At 40.7% G+C, this 18,921-nt stretch overlaps 1 protein-coding gene and 1 long non-coding RNA gene across 4 annotated transcripts in view; one reads left to right on the forward strand and one right to left on the reverse strand.

The window, feature by feature from the left end:
* Window positions 1-10,379, reverse strand: THG1L (tRNA-histidine guanylyltransferase 1 like). 2 transcript variants are annotated; one of them, XM_030825849.1, is made up of 6 exons: window positions 10,067-10,285; window positions 8,681-8,857; window positions 6,977-7,051; window positions 5,565-5,653; window positions 3,480-3,587; window positions 1-2,143 (listed from the first exon to the last, which is right to left on the reverse strand). In XM_030825849.1, exons 2-6 carry the CDS (start codon window positions 8,745-8,747, stop codon window positions 1,982-1,984), a joined length of 501 nt encoding a protein of 166 aa, XP_030681709.1. In that variant the 5' UTR covers window positions 8,748-8,857; window positions 10,067-10,285; the 3' UTR covers window positions 1-1,981. The 2 variants fall into 2 exon arrangements, with proteins under 2 accessions (XP_030681709.1, XP_003268630.1); XM_003268582.4 differs by having other exon boundaries at window positions 1,491-2,143; window positions 6,977-7,146; window positions 10,067-10,379.
* Window positions 10,021-18,921, forward strand: part of LOC115837956 — a 20,653-nt gene continuing 11,752 nt past the window's right edge. For both annotated transcript variants that reach the window (XR_004032996.1, XR_004032995.1), the window contains exon 1: window positions 10,021-10,188. This is a non-coding gene — a long non-coding RNA (uncharacterized LOC115837956). The remainder of the gene's footprint in view (window positions 10,189-18,921) is intronic.

Here is an 18,921-nt window from a genome sequence, read left to right on the forward strand (position 1 = left end):
AGGAGTTGACATCTTTATTTCTTTCCTCAAAGAGATTTTAGCAATTACCAAACAAGAACCGTATCTCCTCTTTCTGTGGAGTGAGAACAGGAAGGGAAAAAATGGCATCAACAGATGGGTTGTCAATTAGTGAGGGATGAGGCCAGCCATCGCCCTTTCAAAAATACATTTTCTTCTTAGATGTAAATTCTGCAGTGCAAGACAAGGCACTGGGACATGGGCTGTCTCTTAATTTTTTTTTTTTTTTTTTTTAGACAGTTTTGCTTTGTCACCCAGGCTGGAGTGCAGGGGCATGATTTCAGCTCACTGCAACCTCCACCTACCAGGTTCAAGCAATTATCCTGCTTCAGCCTTCTGAGTAGCTGGTATTACAGGCACACGCCACCACGCCTGGCTAATTTTTCTATTTTTAGTACAGACGGGGTTTTGCCATGTTGGATGTGCTGGTCTTGGACTCCTAGCCTGAAGTGATCTACCCGCCTCAGCCCCCCAAAGTGCTGGGATTACAGGGGTGAGCCACCACATCCAGCCATGTCTTTTGTTTTTTGGTTTTTTTTTTTTTGAGATGGAGTTTTGCTCTCGTTGCCCAGGCTGGAGTGTGATGGCACAATCTTGGGTCACTGCAACTTCTGCCTCCTGAGTTCAAATGATTCTCCTGCCTCAACCTCCCGAGTGGCTGGAATTACAGGCATGCACCACCATGCCCAGCTAGTTTTGTATTTTTAGTAGAGATAGGGGTTTCTCCACGTTGGTCAAGCTGGTCTCGAACTCCCGACCTCAGGTGATCTGTCTGCCTGGGCCTCCCAAGGTGCTGGGATTACAGACGTGAGCCACCGCACCCAGCCTCTTAATTCTTAATAGGGCCAAATAATCCTTTCCCTCCAAAATATAAAACCAGGACAAGAGAAAAATGTGAGTTCTCTCACCACCTATTCCCACTACCTTCCCCCTTCAGAGGCCAAGTTTGGCTGCATGTGATGATCCCTGCTGCTCTCTGCTGCTCCTCACCCATCTCCACTGACCCAAGAGAAGGTGGCACTATTAATATTATGACTCCTCTGACACCTGCTACCTGTAGATTAGCAGAGCATGTTTACCCCTCTGCTCTTGAAATCAAATGTCATTTTTCTGATTACATAGAGGCTATGTGAGAATCTTTTTCAGGAAGTCTAATAGGAAAGTGACTTTTAAAACTGAAATGTCTTGAGTACATGGGGTAAATCGTTCTTCATCCTCATTCACTCATTCTTGTTTCTTTCTCTCATATATACACATAATTCTGTTTCTTCTTAGAAAGAGGTAAATGGCCTTGGCAACTATGCCCCTGGCTAGAAGATGATGATCATGCTGACAACTCCATTAAATCAATCCACAGAATGTGTACGCAAGGACACTGAAGCCACTACTCATTTGTTCAGCCAAAGTTGCCAACTTAGAGATTGGCACAAAGCCCTGAGTTTTCCCTGCAATTCCTGAATTCAGAGGCATCATGCAGGCATTAACCCATATTTATCTTGAGGTCTGCCAAAGATGAATGCAAGTAGATGGGTGGCAGAGGTGAGATTTTCAAAGTCAGTGGGTTTTCTGGTTAAGAACAGGTGGGCGAGAGTTTGGGCTCCTCTTCTCTCATAGATGAAAATAACTGACAGTTTTTTACAAGATTTATGTCACAATCTAAAAATGATTCATTCTCCAAGGCATGAAATAGTTCTTGCTTTATAAAAATAGTACTGCGATTAAAAAAAAAGCACTTCTGCCAAAGGAACCATGTTCCAACACCGCAAATAAGGTGTTCTGCTTAAACAGAACAAGATACACCACCCCCATCCATCCCTTCCTTCCCTGTTCCCCTCCCAACTTGAGTTGTGTCATTCGCACCAGTGTCCTGGGTGGTAGGGATGCTACAGCCACCTAAGGCAAGGAGCCTTGGGAGGTGGGAGGGCTTGCATGGTTAAGCACACCGGAACTGAAGCACAAAGGGTCAGCTGTCTTCATCTAGAATCTCTGGATGTTCCTTCCAGAAAGCATCCCCAATGATATCGCAGTGCAAGGGCACTGGCCTTGTCCTGGTCCGGGTCACTGCCATCTTTTTTCCTTCCATTTCTGTTGGCAGCTTAATTTCTTTTGTCATCACTTCATCCACCTACAGGTAAAAATAAAGTAGTGACATTGTTAACTCAGGGGTGCGTTTGGGAGAGAAAGGAAAGATGTGGGCATAGTTCACTTTTTATCTTCATATACTTCCGACTGCCAGATTTGATATATATATAGATATAAATATGTGTATATATATGCGCATATGTATGTGTGTATATATACATATATATATAAAATCTCAGTATGCATTAAGTTCTTTATAATTAAAAATAGTTTTAAAAAGGTTATGTTATCTGAGCACGGTGGCTCACGCCTGTAATCTCAGCACTTTGGGAGACTGGGATATGCAGATCACTTGAGGTCAGGAGTTCGAGACCAGCCTGGCCAACATGGTGAAACTTTGCTTCTACCAAAAATACAAAAATTAGCTGGAAATCCCTTGAACCCAGGAGGTGGAGGTTGCAGTGAGCCGAGATGGCACCACTGTACTCTGGCCTGAGCAACAGAGCAAGACTCTGTCTTAAAAAAAAAAAAAAAAAAAAAAAAAAAAAGGTTATACTATTCTGAAGCGATCTTAGGAACAAAGAAAGGATTCCATCTTCCTCATTAGCAATAACTATAGAATTAAAGGTATTCCTTACCTTCCACCTGCATTAAGTATCCAAGTCTGTACCAAAGAACAAATGTTTTGAACAACTCAAAGAGCTCGAGTTGCCAGTGGAATGACTAGCTCTCAAGGTACTCCTTGGTACTTGAAAACATTCATTTCAGAAAAAAAAAAAAAAAAAAAAACCTTTACATGGAAGGAAATAAATTTAGAGAAATCATTATACCCAACAGCTGGTACAGAGAGAAAATACTGGTAAAATTAAGGATATAGGTAAATGTACAGACTTATTACAGAATATTAAGGTAAGTATGAATGTCAAGGGAATCTCATGACATTTATGAAAATAACAAACCCTCATATACATCGTCTCTTAGTGCCTCACATTACAGTTGTCGTGGCATGGAGAGACCATTTAATGGTACTATCCAGTGTGAAAGTATTTTCTAAGTATTTTATGAATGCACAAATCCTCACACCTGTACTGTATCCTTTTTAAAGGATTTTATCAGATACAGGGACAGCTTACAACACAGAAAAATAAAGGCACTAATTCTAAAATTCTGTAATTCTACTTATTTATGGGAGATTTCGGACCACTACTGACTAACAAAATTCACATTAAAAATAAGAATCTATGGCCTCTCCTCTTGGAAAGGTTTGCGTTAGCAACTGGAGTCACATCAGCATACAGGCAGCAGGGAGGGCACAGCTTGGAATGGGCACAGGCGCTCTTTTTTCCTGACTTCCATTTCTTTGAATATAACAGCATTACCTTCTGCCATATCAACACAGTCCCTTTCCTATACATCAGCGGCTCATTATTATAGTTGATGTTGAATTCAGAAAACAAAATCTCATTCTTGTCTGCTGCAAGAGTTCCCTGAGGAAATAAAAATAGATATTAAAAGCTCTGCATGTCTTCTTTCTCCCCTAATGCTACTATCCATTCAACCCACAACCTAAATTTCCACAATCAAGAAGTGGAAGGATTTTATCAAACATCTTATAGTTATTAGTAAATTTTCATCTTAAGGGCAATTATGATCTTATTTAGATAAAATTCTCTCCTATACCAAACACTGGCTTCACAAGTCAAGACTGAAAGGGAGTGGGGGGAATTAATACTAACTGAGTACATATTATGTATTTGGTCCAGTAAAACTTAGAAAGGTTATATAAATTCCCCAAGGTTAAAAGGTTGTCCTTATTCTTCTACAAAGAATCAAAATCTGAACTTGACTCTTCCATACCTGGATATACCTACCAGTATGCCTTTTTTTTTTTTTGAGACAAAGTCTCACTCTGTCGCCCAGGCTGGAGTGCAGTGGTGCAATCTCAGCTCACTGCAACCTCCACCTCCCAGGTTCAAGCGATTCTCATGCCTCAGCCTCCTGAGTTGCTGGGATTACAGGTGTGTGCCAGCACACCCAGCGAATTTTTGTAGAGAAGCGGTCTCATCATGTTGGCCAGGCTGGTCTCGAACTCCTGACGTCAGGTGATCCATCCACCTTGGCCTCCTCAAAGTGCTGGGATTACATGCGTGAACCACTATGCCAGGCCCCAGTATTCCTATTATTGCTATATAAAAATCTCTATCATTACTATTATTAAAAATGACAACCATTTACTAAGCAATCATAATGTACCATGCATTGTCTTAGTAACTGTTACAGCTAGGCACAGTGGCATGCACCTGTAATCCCAGCTACTTGGGAGGCTGAGGTGGGAGGACTGCTGGAGCCCAGGAGTTCAAGACCAGCTTGGGGAAAATAGCGAGAACTCATCTCAAAAAATAAATAAATAGATAAAATAAAATACAAATAAAAGATCTGTTACAACACCTCATTTCACAGTTAGTCATCCTACAAGTAGCACTGTTATAACAAAAACCTGTATTTATTAAGCACTTACAATGTGCTTCATACTATTCTGTGTTTTACATGCATCATGCCATTTAATTCTCACCATAAACCTGTGACGTAGAAACTACTATTTTCTACATTTTACCTATAAAGAACTGAGGCAGAAAGGATAAAATTACACAGAAGCATGATGTGAGTAGTTATTAGGACATTTATGAAAGTAACAAACTCAGCACAAACTCTTCCCATACACAGAGGTCATAAACCCAAGAAACTACAGGTACCCAGCAGGGAAAATGGCAATGAGGGAAGAGGCCTGGTGGGACTGACAAAAATCCAGTGCTGGCCGGGTGTGGTGGCTCACTGGCTCACACCTGCAATCCCATCACGCTGGGAGGCTCAGGCAGGCAGATCACTTGAGGTCAGGAGTTCAAGACCAGCCTGGCCAACATGGTGAAACCCTGTCTCTACTAAAAATACAAAAATTACCTGGGTGTGGTGGCATGCACCTGTAATCCCAGCTACTCAGGAGGCTGAGGCACGAGAATCGCTTGAGCACAGGAGGTGGAGGTTGCAGTCAGCTGAGATCACACCACTGTACTCCAGCCTGGGCAACAGAGTGAAACTGTGTCTCAAAAAAAAAAAAAAAAAAAAAAAAAAAAAAAAAAAAAAAAAAAGTCAGTGCTGAAGACGGCAGTCATACACAGTCATACACGGCTCCAGGCAAGTGTTAGCACGTGGGAATGCAGAGCCAGTGCCGTCAATTCCATTTTCCACCAAGAACACAAAGGCTCAGGGAGAAGCAGTAATTCATCCAGGATTACAGACCAAGCAGGCAGCAGAGCTGCTCCTATTATGATTTTTATATCCTTTCAAAACAAAGCTGTAAAGGGATCTTAAAAGAAAGAAATGTAAATTTAACAAAAAAAAAAGTTATGGGAGAGCCTACAGCGAACTGTCCCCAGTTAAGTATTAATGCAGTAAGATCTTTATACCTGTAATCTCCCTTGGGCTTGTACTGGTGTTAGTCCAGATTGTTGTATAAGTGCCCAGAAAACCGTATTATAAAGATTATTGATGTGACCTGTGAGGACAACAAAATAGTAATGTTTATATACCTAAAATCTTTATTGAATGTTTATTCTTCAAGGAATACTAGAGCCCTGACTCTCTCCTCTTTCAAAGTAAAGAGATCTCAGAGACATTTAGTGACTTGCCTGAAGTCCTACATAGGGAACATGGAGGGAAGGAGCAGGAGGGAAAAAACTTCATCCCTAACAACAGTTTTATTTGGTCATTTCAGTTATACATTATACAAATCTGTTAACTTGTGTGTTAATCCTAGGAATACTTTAGATGTTATTTGATTTATATTATTCCAATCTCTTTTCCAGTTCTTCTGGAAAATTCAAACTAGAACAAGCAAGTAAAAGCCTCACAAACATCATCACAGTCACATAAGGCAAGGGTCGCAATTCAAATACCCGCTGAGGCTGGCATGAACATAAATGTGTAAAGCAGTGGGTGACCCCAGAGGAACACCAGGGAATGGCAGAGACTATGGCACACTGGCATTTGTGTGTGTGTGTGTGTAAAGGTAGCTGCCACTGCACAGGCTTTGTCCAGTACTAAGTAAGAATGCAGATCCAGTATTGCCACATCTGATTTTTTTAAAAAATAGAGATAAGGCGGCCGGGCGTGGTGGCTCACGCCTATAATCCCAGCACTTTGGGAGGCCCAGGCGGGCAGATCACCTGAGGTCAGGAGTTCAAGACCAGCCTGACTAACATGGAGAAACCCCATTTCTACTAAAAAATACAAAATTAGCTGGGCGTGGTGGCACATGCCTGTAATCCTAGCTACTCGGGAGGCTGAGGCAGAAGAATCCCATGAACGCAGGAGGTGGAGGTTGCAGTGAGCCGAGATCGCACCACTGCATTCCAGCCTGGGCAACAAGAGCGAAACTCTGTCTTAAAAAAAAAAATAGAGATAAGGAGTTTTTACATAAAATTTAATTTTTCAAATACTTTTAACATAGCAAGACCTCGTCTCTACAGAAAACTTAAAAATTAAAAATTAGCCGGGTGTGGTGGTGGGCGCCTGTAGTCCCAGCTACTCGGAGAGGCTGAGGCAGGAGAATGGCGTGAACCCGGAAGGCGGAGCTTGCAGTGAGCCGAGATCGCGCCACTGCACTCCAGCCTGGGTGACAGAGCGAGACTCCGTCTCAAAAAAAAAAAAAAAAAAAAAAAAAAATACTTTTAACTAATTGAAAAAATATTTAAATACTGCATTCTGTACAAAGTATATGTTGAAACAAAGTATATGTGAGCCAATCCTGTATCAGATCAACACCTGTAAGGCATGGGATTGGTGGTTTAACTACATGTGTTTATTTGGTGCCACTCACAATCTGCTTGTCGCCAGCTGAGGTAGTCCTTTAAAGTCTGGTTGCTGGGATACACCACGACTCTTCCGTCAAAGCCTGGGGGATACAGAAGGGGCTGGTCCTCAAAGTAATCCCGCCAATAAAACACATAGCTGGAGGCAAACTGGGAGGCCACGTGAGTCATGAACTTACTTGAAAATGTAACGCACATTGGGTGGAGCAAGAAAAAGAAAAATACAAGGAATTAATTCAACACCATGATAAGACCTGTGGGTACCACAGAGAGATTACACAAACTGCCCAGAAAGCCAGGAGATAAAATGCATTTGGCTAAGAAACACCATTTTAATACCTTGGTTCTGTATTTATTTTTCTTCTTTTTTTTTGGGACAGAGTCTTGCTCTGTTGCCTGGGCTGGAGTGCAATGGCGCCATCTTGGCTCATTGCAACTTCCGTCTCCTGGGTTCAAGTGATTCCCCTGCCTCAGACTCCTGAGTAGCTGGGATTACAGGTGCAGGCCACTACACCCAGCTAATTTTTGTATTTTCAGTAGAGATGGTGTTTCACCATGTTGGCCAGGCTGGTCTCAAACTTCTGACCTCAAGTCATCTGCCTGCCTCGGCCTCCCACAGTGCTGGGATTACAGGCGTGAGTCATCACACCCGGCCAGTTATGTATTTTAAATGCAGCCTGCCTCTCCTTCCAATTCTATTAAGTAACCTACTGATACTAAATTTTTCCCTACAGGATGTGATATGAATTTATGATTCAAGGGGTATTTTTAAATTTTATTTTATTTTTTAAAAGATGGAATCTCTCTGTCCCCCAGGCTGGGGTGCATTGGCACAATCATAGGTCACCGCTGCCTCAAATTCCTTGGCTCAATGGATCCTCCTGCTTCAACCTCCTGAGTAGCTGTGACTATAGGCACATGCCACTGAGCCCAGCTAATTTTTAAATTTTTTGTAGAGATGAGGTCTCACCATCTTGCCCAGGCTGGTCTCAAACTTCTGGGCTCAAGTAATCCTCTCCCTCGCCCTCTCAAAGTGTTGGAATTACAGACGTGAGCCACCATGCCTGATCTGTTTGTGTTTACAGTCATGAAAGGAGGGAAACCATTATTGTAAAAAAAATGCCAATTCAGGCTGGGCGTGGTGGCTCATGTCTATAATCCTAGCACTTCGAGAGGCCAAAACAGGAGACCTGCTTGAGGCCAGGAGTTTGAGACCAGCCTAAGCAACACAGAAAGACCCCACCTCTATTAAAAAAAGAAAGAAAAAACCAATTCATTATATGATTTGTTTCCCATACAGCATTTCAAAATACTGCCAAATCAAATATCTGATTTGTTTATTTTATAATGAGATCTCTCTTGAAGAACAGTGTAATGCAATGCATGTAGAGACTATCACTGGCTAAAGCCAACCTATGAATTGTTAATATCACATTCTTATGGTCTCTGTTTCTAATCTTAATGTTCAATGCCAGGTCAGTCTAGAAACCAATCTTATGGGGCATGTGGGGGAAGAATCAGATAAAAGAGGCACACAGAATGCTCGGCTATCAGATGGAAGTATAACAATCTAAACAGGAAATATACATGTACTCTGCAGTTACAAATACTGCAGACATCATCTGTAGCCTGTAAATCTGCGATTAAGATAAACAGAAAGCCAGATGCTGGGAGGAGATATTCTGAAGAAAGGAGGAAGGTTACGGAATTACCTGGCTCTTCTTTTAAACCAATTGGTTTTCCGCTTGAACACAAAGCTGTACTCATCACTCTGTCCATACGCAATCACAATATCCTCTAGTTCTTCCATCACAGTCTGGGCACATTTGGTCATCAGGTGGAGAGCACGGCTGTCATTGGGTTTTGCAAAGTTGTGCTTCTCAGCAAACCTTCATAGGGGAAAGAGAAAAGGGAAGAAAGCATGGATGGAAGCCTGTCATTAACAACACGCTCTGTTGCTAGATAACAGAGGCTGTTTGGAGAAAGATAATGTAATAGCACTGTGAACCCAAATGCTCAACTAGCCACAACCTGATCCATTTTCTTAAGAACTTAGTTTTTTTCCTGCCCTGAATTTGAGAAAACCAGACATAAATGCTAAGCCTCAACTCTCCTTTCTGTGAAATGGGAATAAAAGAATATTTAACTCATTGGGTTGTCCTGAAGATTAGGGAGAAGATAAAAGTAATCATACCTAGCTCCTAGTAAGTGCCCAACAAATGTTAGTTATAATAATCATTAATAATGCAGCCCTCTTTAAAGATTAAATTCCCATCTTTCTGTTTTATTTCTTTTTCCCCCTCCCTCTTTTTCTGAGACAGGGTCTTGCTCTGTCACCCAAGCTGGAGTGCAGTGTCCGATCACCGCTCACTGCAGCCTTGACCTCCCAGGCTCAAGCGATCCTCCGAGTAGCTGGAACGACATGTGTGCACCACTGCGCCGGGCAAATTAAATTTTTTTTCTTTTTCTTTCTCTCTTCCTTCTTTTTTTTTTTTTATTTTTTTGTAGTGGCGGAGTTTCACAAACAACAACAACCAAAAAAAATAAACAAAACAAAAACAAAAAACTTGGTCTCCAACTCCTGGCCTTAAGTGATCCTCCTGCCTCCCGCGCCCAGCCTTCTCTTTTTTTCTCACTGTCTGTTGAATCTAGTCCATGTGGCCTCTTACTGATAATGAAGCACAGACGTTAAGTATTGCCCACAAGCAAGGCTTACACAGACTTCTGAACAGTCAGCATTCAAAGATATCTAACAGAATAGCTAGGCAATTGGCTTAAGAGCTTAAATATTGTGCATGAGAGTGACTTTTAACAACAGGTCCTTGCTAACAGGTCTCTGTTCACTTAACACGGGCACTCCAAGCCAGATCCTCATCACGGGAGCACATCGCCCATTCAATTACGCTAACAGCCAGCGTTCAGGCACTGTCCTAGCCAACATGCAGGGCGGGGCGATGCTCCATGCTGCGCACTCATTGGCTACCGCGTTACCCCGGTAACCGTGACTGGGGCGGGGAGGCGGGAGGATTTGCAAGGGTAGAAGCTAGATTCCCCGGAAGCGCTGGCGCACCGCGACGCCCCAAGTCGAGCTCGCTCACCGATGGAAATTCCGGCCGTCAAGCCGCACTACCACCCAGCAGTGGGCCAGGCAGGTGTCGTCAGCCTCGAAGTCCCTCACGTACTCGAACTTGCTTTTTGCCATGGTCGCCCCCAATCTCAGGTACCGTCTCAGAGTGATGGAAGTGGTGGCCAAGTAATCGTGAACCTTAACTTTACAGGCGCCCCACATTCTCCACGCGGAAGGGAAAGGGCCAGATAGCCCCGCCCCGGAAGTGTTCTCTTTGTGGCTGCTCTAGCCGTAGGGCGGTCATAGTCTGTCTCGCCTCTCCCTGTAGTTCTTAACCTCCCGGGGGAAGAGGATGGAGGTTTAGGTTCCTCCGTTAGCACCTCCCACGCTTGCTTCTTCCTCCTCTCGTCCTGCGGCAGATCACTCTCACGAGGTTTTTAAAAATTATTTTTTATCTGCTGGTCTTGACTTAGTGGCGAAAGCAATCAGTATCCCCGTTAGTGCCCAGATCAAAATCATACCCCCACCTAAAAAAAAAAAAAAAAAAAAGAATTCTTTTTCTGACGTTTGAAGGTGTAGCTGTGATGTTTCCCCTTTTCTTAGTGGCATTTATTAACTCGTTGTAGAAAATCTGGAATACACCAAAACTATAGTTAAGAAAATTAACACTTTGTTTCTCCGTCTTTCCCATCAAAGCATTGTGGATGGTTCCTTTCAGTCTTTTTTTGTGTGTATGTAGATTTACACGGGGAATGCACAAGATTGGAATTATTCGCCTATACAATGTTGATATATTTTTCCACTCAGCTTGAGCATTTGCCAATATCATCAATTATTCCAAAGTGTGATTTTTAAAAGAAAAATGGATTCAATATTCCAACATATGGGTTTACTAAATTGATTTATTCATCTTTTTCACCATTAAATAATCACAGAACCAGTGTTTGATATCTTGTTGCTGGTGGATAATAGTAAAAATAAAATCCTAATATTTGTGTCATACTTTGTGATTTACAAAGCTCTTTCAAATTCATTACCTACTTACTTACTTTTTTTTTTTTCCATCCTCAAGAAAGATATTCAGGCCAGGCACGGTGGCTGACTCCTGTAATCCCAGCACTTTGGGAGGCAGAGGCAGGAGGATTGCTTGAGCTCAGGAGATTCATACCAGCCTTGGCAACGTAGCAAGACCCCTGTTCCTACAAAAAAGAAAAAAATTATCCAGGCGTGGTAGCCCATGCCCATAGTCCTAGCTAGGGGAGGATGAGGTGGGAAGATACTTGAGGCCAGGAGTTCGAGACTGCAGTGACCCATGATTAGCCACTGCACTCCAGCCTGGGTGACAGAGCAAGAATCTGTCTCTAAAGAAAAAGAAAAATATTCAAACAATATAAATCCTTTTATATGTAGTAAAAAGTCTCTCACTGACTCCTAACAACATACTTTAGGCAGTTACTGTTACCAGTTTTTTGTGTATCCATACAGGGATCTATATCAGTATGTGTGTATATCCTCATAATAGTACCACAAATGGTAGTCATCACTTTTGATGCTCAGAGTAACATCAGAGGGATGCAAAAGAGGAACTGGGATTTCACCTTTACAAAGGGGAAATCTGAGACTCAAAGAGAAAAAAATAGTTTACATAAGGTCACATATGTGGCAGGACCAAGACATAAATTATGACATCCTGCATCTTTTCTTTGTTTCTGTTGCTGTGAAGTCAGTTTTCTGTAGGTTATCATTCCTCACCTTTTACTTCCACAAACTCCTCTCTCCAAGCTGACCGGGAGACAACCAAATCTTACCTCCTGTAGGAGCCCTACTTTCATTTAGGTGAATTTTTGAAAATTACTTATCAATACGAATTCATGATTTTTATTTTTTTTATGTGTATGTTTTTGAGACAGAGTCTCACTGTGTCACCTAGGCTGGAGTACAATGGCATGATCTCAGCTCACTGCAGCCTAGACCTCTTGGGTTCAGGTGAACCTCCCACCTCCCTTCCTAGTAGCTGGGACTACAGGTGCGTGCCACCATGCCCACCTAATTTTTGTATTTTTTTTTGTAGAAATGGGGTTTCCCCATCCACATCCCACACTGGGAGATGAGACTCCTATCAGGGATGGGCTGATTATAAAATAAGCCAATTGGCTTTGGGTTGCTTTGCAGGGAAATGCATAGTAGAAGTACTACACTGTCTTCTCCCATAGCATCTATATGGTCTTTACATAAATTAAGCATTAAAATAAAAGCATAGCAAGGAGGTCTTAAGATGCTAATCTGCCCTTTAGTAAAAGGGTTATAAAAGGTTTGTAAAGTTTTCACTTCACGGTCAAATTGGTTAGGATTAAATGGAATAATCTATAAGGTTTCATATAAATGAATTGGGATTAACATTAATAAATTAATGCAAGGGTAAAATTTTGCTTTGAACAAAATTTTCATGTCATAGTAAAGGCTAATGAAAGGTTTTTGCCTTTTGAGTCATCATTTTGGCAAAATAATTTATGGCAATCTGGAAATTGTCCTTCCTGATACCTGACTTTTTGGTTGGTTCAGAGGGCCCCAAAACATTCAGAAAAGAGATAAATAGGATCATTTGACATGTTTAGTCACGTGAGATTGCCAAAATGATGTCCAATGTTCTTTAAGTTATATTTTGATGAATAATACTAATGTATGTTCCAAAATTGTATGGGATTTCTAAAATTCTAATGTCTAAGTATATGCTATCAATCATAATTAAGGGTAAAGTTATTGTAAACCATGAAGATAAATAAACTTCGTCAGTCATATTTTTAACTATAACTATCCTGAAAATTCTTCATTCACAGACAATTGTTGTCTGCTTTGTTCCTTCTCAAAAGATGGTTTATAATCAAGATATATAAAGGAATTTAACAGGTGTTCTCAAATGCAGGTTTTTAATAGCTATAAAGATTATAACATTGAAATAAAGAATGTAGGGACTCATAAAGAACAGACATGTTGACAAATATCAAGCAAAATAAAAGTTTACTAAGTGGACTACACTCAGAAAGTTAAAGCAACCTTTTTAACCTTTGCTTGGAATATTGTCGATCTTTGTTTTGATTTTCAGAGTCAAGGAAAGTTATTTTAAACTATGGCCTTTAATAATTGAGTAAGTTATACTGTGAAGAAAATTTGGAGCATATTTATTTTTCTCTGTCTGGTTCCTCTAGAATTTGGAAATTATCTGTGAGTACTTATTAACTTATGGCAATATAGTTGTTTGTCTCAGTGCAGTCAGAATCCATTTTTCTTTGTAAACACGACACAATTGGAAAAACTGGTTATTTTACCAGGGATTTGACTGAAAGGGTGTGTTTCCCTTTAAGGAATCAAGCTTGACATGCAAAGCCAATAAAAGCCCCTTGGGGAGAACTGGCCTCATACCTTGTCTGCACAGTCCCCACACAGGGTTCCTAACCTGTGGTCAGTAAAGAATGTCACTTTCTAACAGGTCTGGAAGCTCTGAGTTTATCCTGGGACCTCAAGAGGGGAGGATCACCCAACTCACACGTATTAGAGGATACAAACCCATGGCTGGGCTCGGCTTTAAAAGTCTTATCTGAAGGCCAGGCACAGTGACTCACGCCTGTAATTCCAGCACTTTGGGAGGCTGAGGTGGGTGGATCACATGAGGTCAGGAGTTCGAGACCAGCCTGGCCAATTTGGTGAAACCCCATCTCTACTAGGTCAGGAGTTCGAGACCAGCCTGGCCAATATGGTGAAACCCCATCTCTACTAAAAATACAAAAAGTAGCCAGGCATGGTGGCAGGCGACTGTAGTCCCAGCTACCAGTCATTCTTCAAAAGTCAAGCAGTCTTCTGAGGCAGAAGAATTGCTTGAACCCGGGAGGAGGAGGTTATAGTAAACCAAGATTGCGCCACTGCACTCCAGCCTGGGTGACAGAGCAAGACTCCATCTCAAAAAACAAAAACGAAAAAAAACAAAAAAAAGTCTTACCTAAAATTCCTTGAGGAACAGAGTTTCATCAAAGCCAATCCAAAAGGCCTGTGTCAAAATCATTCTTGCTGCACTTTATGCAAATAATCAGGCCAAGTATAAGACTAAAGTTTATTCATAGTTAGTTTTTACCAAAATGAGGACTGGAGAGAAAAATTTTGCTCCAAAGCTTATCATACATTTGTCATTAAATCCTAGTCTCATTATTGTTTTTAAGCTTTTTGCCTACAATTTAACCCTGCTTATTCCTGTGAATCAAGTGGTGATCTTCTGCAGCTTGGGGGGAAAAAGGGATGGGTAACATAAAAATGTGAATCAATATGCTGGTTCTGGGCAATTATCTTGCAAATTCTGCCAGGTAATGAAAGTGAGTAAGGTGCCCATCACCTGGAGGTTTCTTTGTTTGGGAAAATAAAACCAAGGAACTACATAGACCCCCAAAGGGGAATTCTATATCTTGGCAAGTAAAATTTTAGATGGAAATTACCTGCCACACCACACTTGTGGGAACTGCTGTCCTCACTCTACTATTTGCATTAGGGTTATACACGGTGGCACCTTCTGTTTTTTGTTTTTTCTTTTTTTAATTTTAACTGATCCTTCTGATAGATTTCTTTTTAATTATTATTATACTTAAAGTTCTAGGGTACATGTGCACAATGTGCAGGTTTCTTACATAGGTATACATGTGCCATGTTGGTTTGCTGCACCCATCAACTCATCATTTACATTAGGTATTTCTCCTAATGCTATCCCTCCCCCAGTCCCCCACCCCCCAACAGGCTCCAGTGTGTGATGTTCCCCACCCTGTGTCCAAGTGTTCTCATTGTTCAGTTCCCACCTATGAGTGAGAACATGTGGTGTTTGGTTTTCTGTCCTTGTGATAGTTTGCTGAGAATGATGGTTTCCAGCTTCATCCATGTCCCTGCAAAGGACATGAACTCATCTTTTTATGGCTGCATAGTATTCCATGGTGTATATATGCCACATTTTCTTAATCCAGTCTATCACTGATGGACATTTGGGTTGGTTCCAAGTCTTTGCTATTGTGAATAGTGCCACAATAAACATATGTGTGCATGTGTCTTTATAGTAGCATGATTTATAATCCTTTGGGTATATACCCAGTAATGGGATGGCTGGGTCAAATGGTATTTCTAGTTCTAGATCCTTGAGGAATTGTCACACTGTCTTCCACAATGGTTGAACTAATTTACACCCCCACCAACAGTGTAAAAGCATTCCTATTTCTCCACATCTTCTCCAGCATCTGTTGTTTCCTGACTTTTTAATGATTGCCATTCTAACTGGCATGAGATGGTATCTCATTGTGGTTTTGATTTGCATTTCTCTGATGACCAGTGATGATGAGCATTTTTGCATGTGTCTTTTGGCTGCATAAATGTCTTCTTTTGAGAAGTGTCTGTTCATATCCTTTGCCCACTTTTTGATGAGGTTGTTTGTTTTTTCTTGTAAATTTGTTTAAGTTCTTTGTAGATTCTGGATATTAGCCCTTTGTCAGATGGGGAGATTGCAAAATTTTTCTCCTATTCTGTAGATTGTCTGTTCATTCTGATGGTAGTTTCTTTTGCTGTGCAGAAGCTTTTTCGTTTAATTAGATCCCATTTGTCTATTTTGACTTTTGTTGCCATTGCTTTTGGTGTTTTAGTTATGAAGTCCTTGCCCATGACTATGTCCTGAATGGTATTGCCTAGGTTTTCTTCTAGGGTTTTTATGGTTTTAGGTCTAACATTTAAGTCTTTAATCCATCTTGAATTAATTTTTGTATAAGGTGTAAGAAAGGGATCCAGTTTTGGCTTTCTACATATGGCTAACCAGTTTTCCCAGCATCATTCATTAAATAAGGAATCCTTTCCCCATTTCTAGTTTTTGTCAGGATTGTGAAAGATCAGATGGTTGCAGATGTGTGATGTTATTTCTGAGGGCTCTGTTCTGTTCCATTGGTCTATATATCTGTTTTGGTACCAGTACCATGCTGTTTAGGTTACTGTAGCCTTGTAGTGTAGTTTGAAGTCAGGTAGCGTGATGCCTCCAGCTTTGTCCTTTTTGCTTAGGATTGTCTTGGCTATGCAGGCTCTTTTTTGGTTCCATAGGAACTTTAAAGTAGTTTTTTCCAATTCTGTGAAGAAAGTCATTGGTAGCTTGATGGGGATGGCAATGAATCTATAAATAACCTTGGGCAGTATGGCCATTTTCACAATATTCTTCCTATCCATGAGCATGGAATGTTCTTTCATTTGTTTGTGTCCTCTTTAATTTCGTTTGGCAGTGGTTTGTAGTTCTCCTTGAAGAGGTCCTTCACATCTCTTGTAAGCTGGATTCCTGGGTATTTTATTCTCTTTGCAGCAATTGTGAATGGGAGTTCACTCATGATTTGGCTCTTTGTTTGTCTGTTATTGTTGTATAGGAATGCCTGTGATTTTTACACATTGATTTTGTATCCTGAGACTTTGCTGAATTTGCTTATCAGCTTAAGGAGATTTAGGGCTGAGACGATGGGGTTTTCTAAATATATAATCATGTCATCTGCAAACAGGGACAATTTGACTTCCTCTTTTCCTAATTGAATACCCTTTATTTCTTTCTCCTGCCTGATTGCCCTGGCCAGAACTAGGAGTGGTGAGAGAGGGTATCCTTGTCTTGTACCGGTTTCAAAGGGAATGATTCCGGTTTCTGCCCACTCAGTATGATATTGACTATAGGTTTGTCATAAATAACTCTTATTATTTTGAGATACATACCATCAATACCTTGTTTATTGAAAGTTTTTATTGAGAGTTGTTTATTGAGAGTTTTTAGCATGAAGGGCTGTTGAATTTGTTGAAGGCCTTTTCTGCATCTATTGAGATAATCATGTGGTTTTTGTCTTTGGTTCTGTTTATATGCTGGATTACATTTATTGATTTGTGTATGTTGAACCAGCCTTGCATCCCAGGGATGAAGCCAACTTGATCGTGGTGGATAAGCTTTTTGATGTGCTGCTGGATTCGGTTTGCCAGTATTTTATTGAGGATTTTTGCATCAATGTTCATCAGGGATATTGGTCTAAAATTCCCTTTTTTTGTTGTGCCTCTGCCAAGCTTTGGTATCAGGATGATGCTGGCCTCACAAAATGAGGTAGGGAGGATTCCCTCTTTTTCTATTGATTGGAATAGTTTCAGAAGGAATGGTACCAGCTCCTCTTTGTGCCTCTGGTACAATTCGGCTGTGAGTCCATCTTGTCCTGGACTTTTTTTGGTTGGTGGCTATTAATTATTGCCTCAATTTCAGAGCCTATTATTGGTCTATCCAGGGATTCAACTTCTTCGTGGTTTAGTCTTGGGAGGGTGTATGTGTCCAGGAATTTATCCATTTCTTCTAGATTTTCTAGTTTATTTGCATAGAGGTGTTTATAGTATTCTCTGATGGTAGTTTGTATTTCTGTGGGATCAGTGGTGATATCCCCTTTATCATTTTTTATTGCGTCTATTTGATTCTTCTCTCTTTTCTTCTTTATTAGTCTTGCTAGCGGTCTATCAATTTTGTTGATCTTTTCAAAAAACCAGCTCCTGGATTCATGGATTTTTTGAAGGGTTTTTTGTGTCCCTATCTCCTTCAGTTCTGCTCTGCTCTTAGTTATTTCTAGCCTTCTGCTAGCTTTTGAATGTGTTTGCTGTTGCTTCTCTAGTTCTTTTAATTGTGATATTAGGGTGTCAGGTTTAGATCTTTCCTGCTTTCTCTTGTGGGCATTTAGTGCTATAAATTTCCCTCTACATACTGCTTTAAATGTGTCCCAGAGATTCTGGTATGTTGTGTCTTTGTTCTCATTGGTTTCAAAGAACATCTTTATTTCACCTTCATTTTGTTATGTGCCCAGTAGTCATTCAGGAGCAGGTTGTTCAGTTTCCATGTAGCTGTGTGGTTTTGAGTGAGTTTCTTAATCCTGAGTTCTAATTTGATTACAGTGTGGTCTTATAGACAGTTTGTTGTGATTTCTATTCTTTTACAGTTGCTGAGGAGTGCTTTACTTCCAATTACGTGGTCTGTTTTAGAATAAGTGCAATGTGGTGCTGAGAAGAATGTATATTCTGTTGATTTGGGGTGGAGAGTTCTGTAGATGTCTATTAGATCTGCTTGGTGCAGAGCTGAGTTCAATTCCTGGATATCCTTGTGAACTTTCTATCTCATTGATCTGTCTAATGTTGACAGTGGGGTGTTAAAGTCTCCCATTATTATTGTGTGGGAGTCTAAGTCTCTTTGTAGGTCTCTGAGGACTTGCTTTATGAATCTGGGTGCTCCTGTATTGGGTGCATATATATTTAGGATAGTTAGCTCTTGTTGAATTGATCCCTTTACCATTATGTAATGGCCTTCTTTGTGTCTTTTGATCTTTGTTGGTTTAAAGTCTGTTTTATCAGAGACTAGGATTGCAACCTTTTTTTTTTTTTTTTTTTTTTTTTTTTGCTTGGTAGATCTTCCTCCATCCCTTTATTTTGAGCCTATGTGTGTCCGTGCATGTGAGATGGGTCTCCTGAATACAGCACACTGATGGGTCTTGACTCTTTATCCAGTTTGCCAGTCTGTGTCTTTTAATTGGGGCATTTAGCCCTTTTACATTTAAAGTTAATATTGTTATGTGTGAATTTGATCCTGTCATTATGATGTTAGCTGGTTATTTTGCCCGTTAATTGATGCAGTTTCTTCCTAGCATCGATGGTCTTTACAATTTGGCATGTTTTTGCAGTGGCCGGTACCAGTTGTTCCTTTCCATGTTTAATGTTTCCTTCAGGAGCTCTTGTAAAGCAGGCCTGGTGGTGACAAAATCTCTCAGCATTTGCTTGTCTGTAAAGGATTGTATTTCTCCTTCACTTATGAAGCTTAGTTTGGCTGGA

This window comes from Nomascus leucogenys, chromosome 2 (genome assembly GCF_006542625.1).
Source record: "Nomascus leucogenys isolate Asia chromosome 2, Asia_NLE_v1, whole genome shotgun sequence".
Taxonomy (NCBI): Eukaryota; Metazoa; Chordata; class Mammalia; order Primates; family Hylobatidae; genus Nomascus; species Nomascus leucogenys.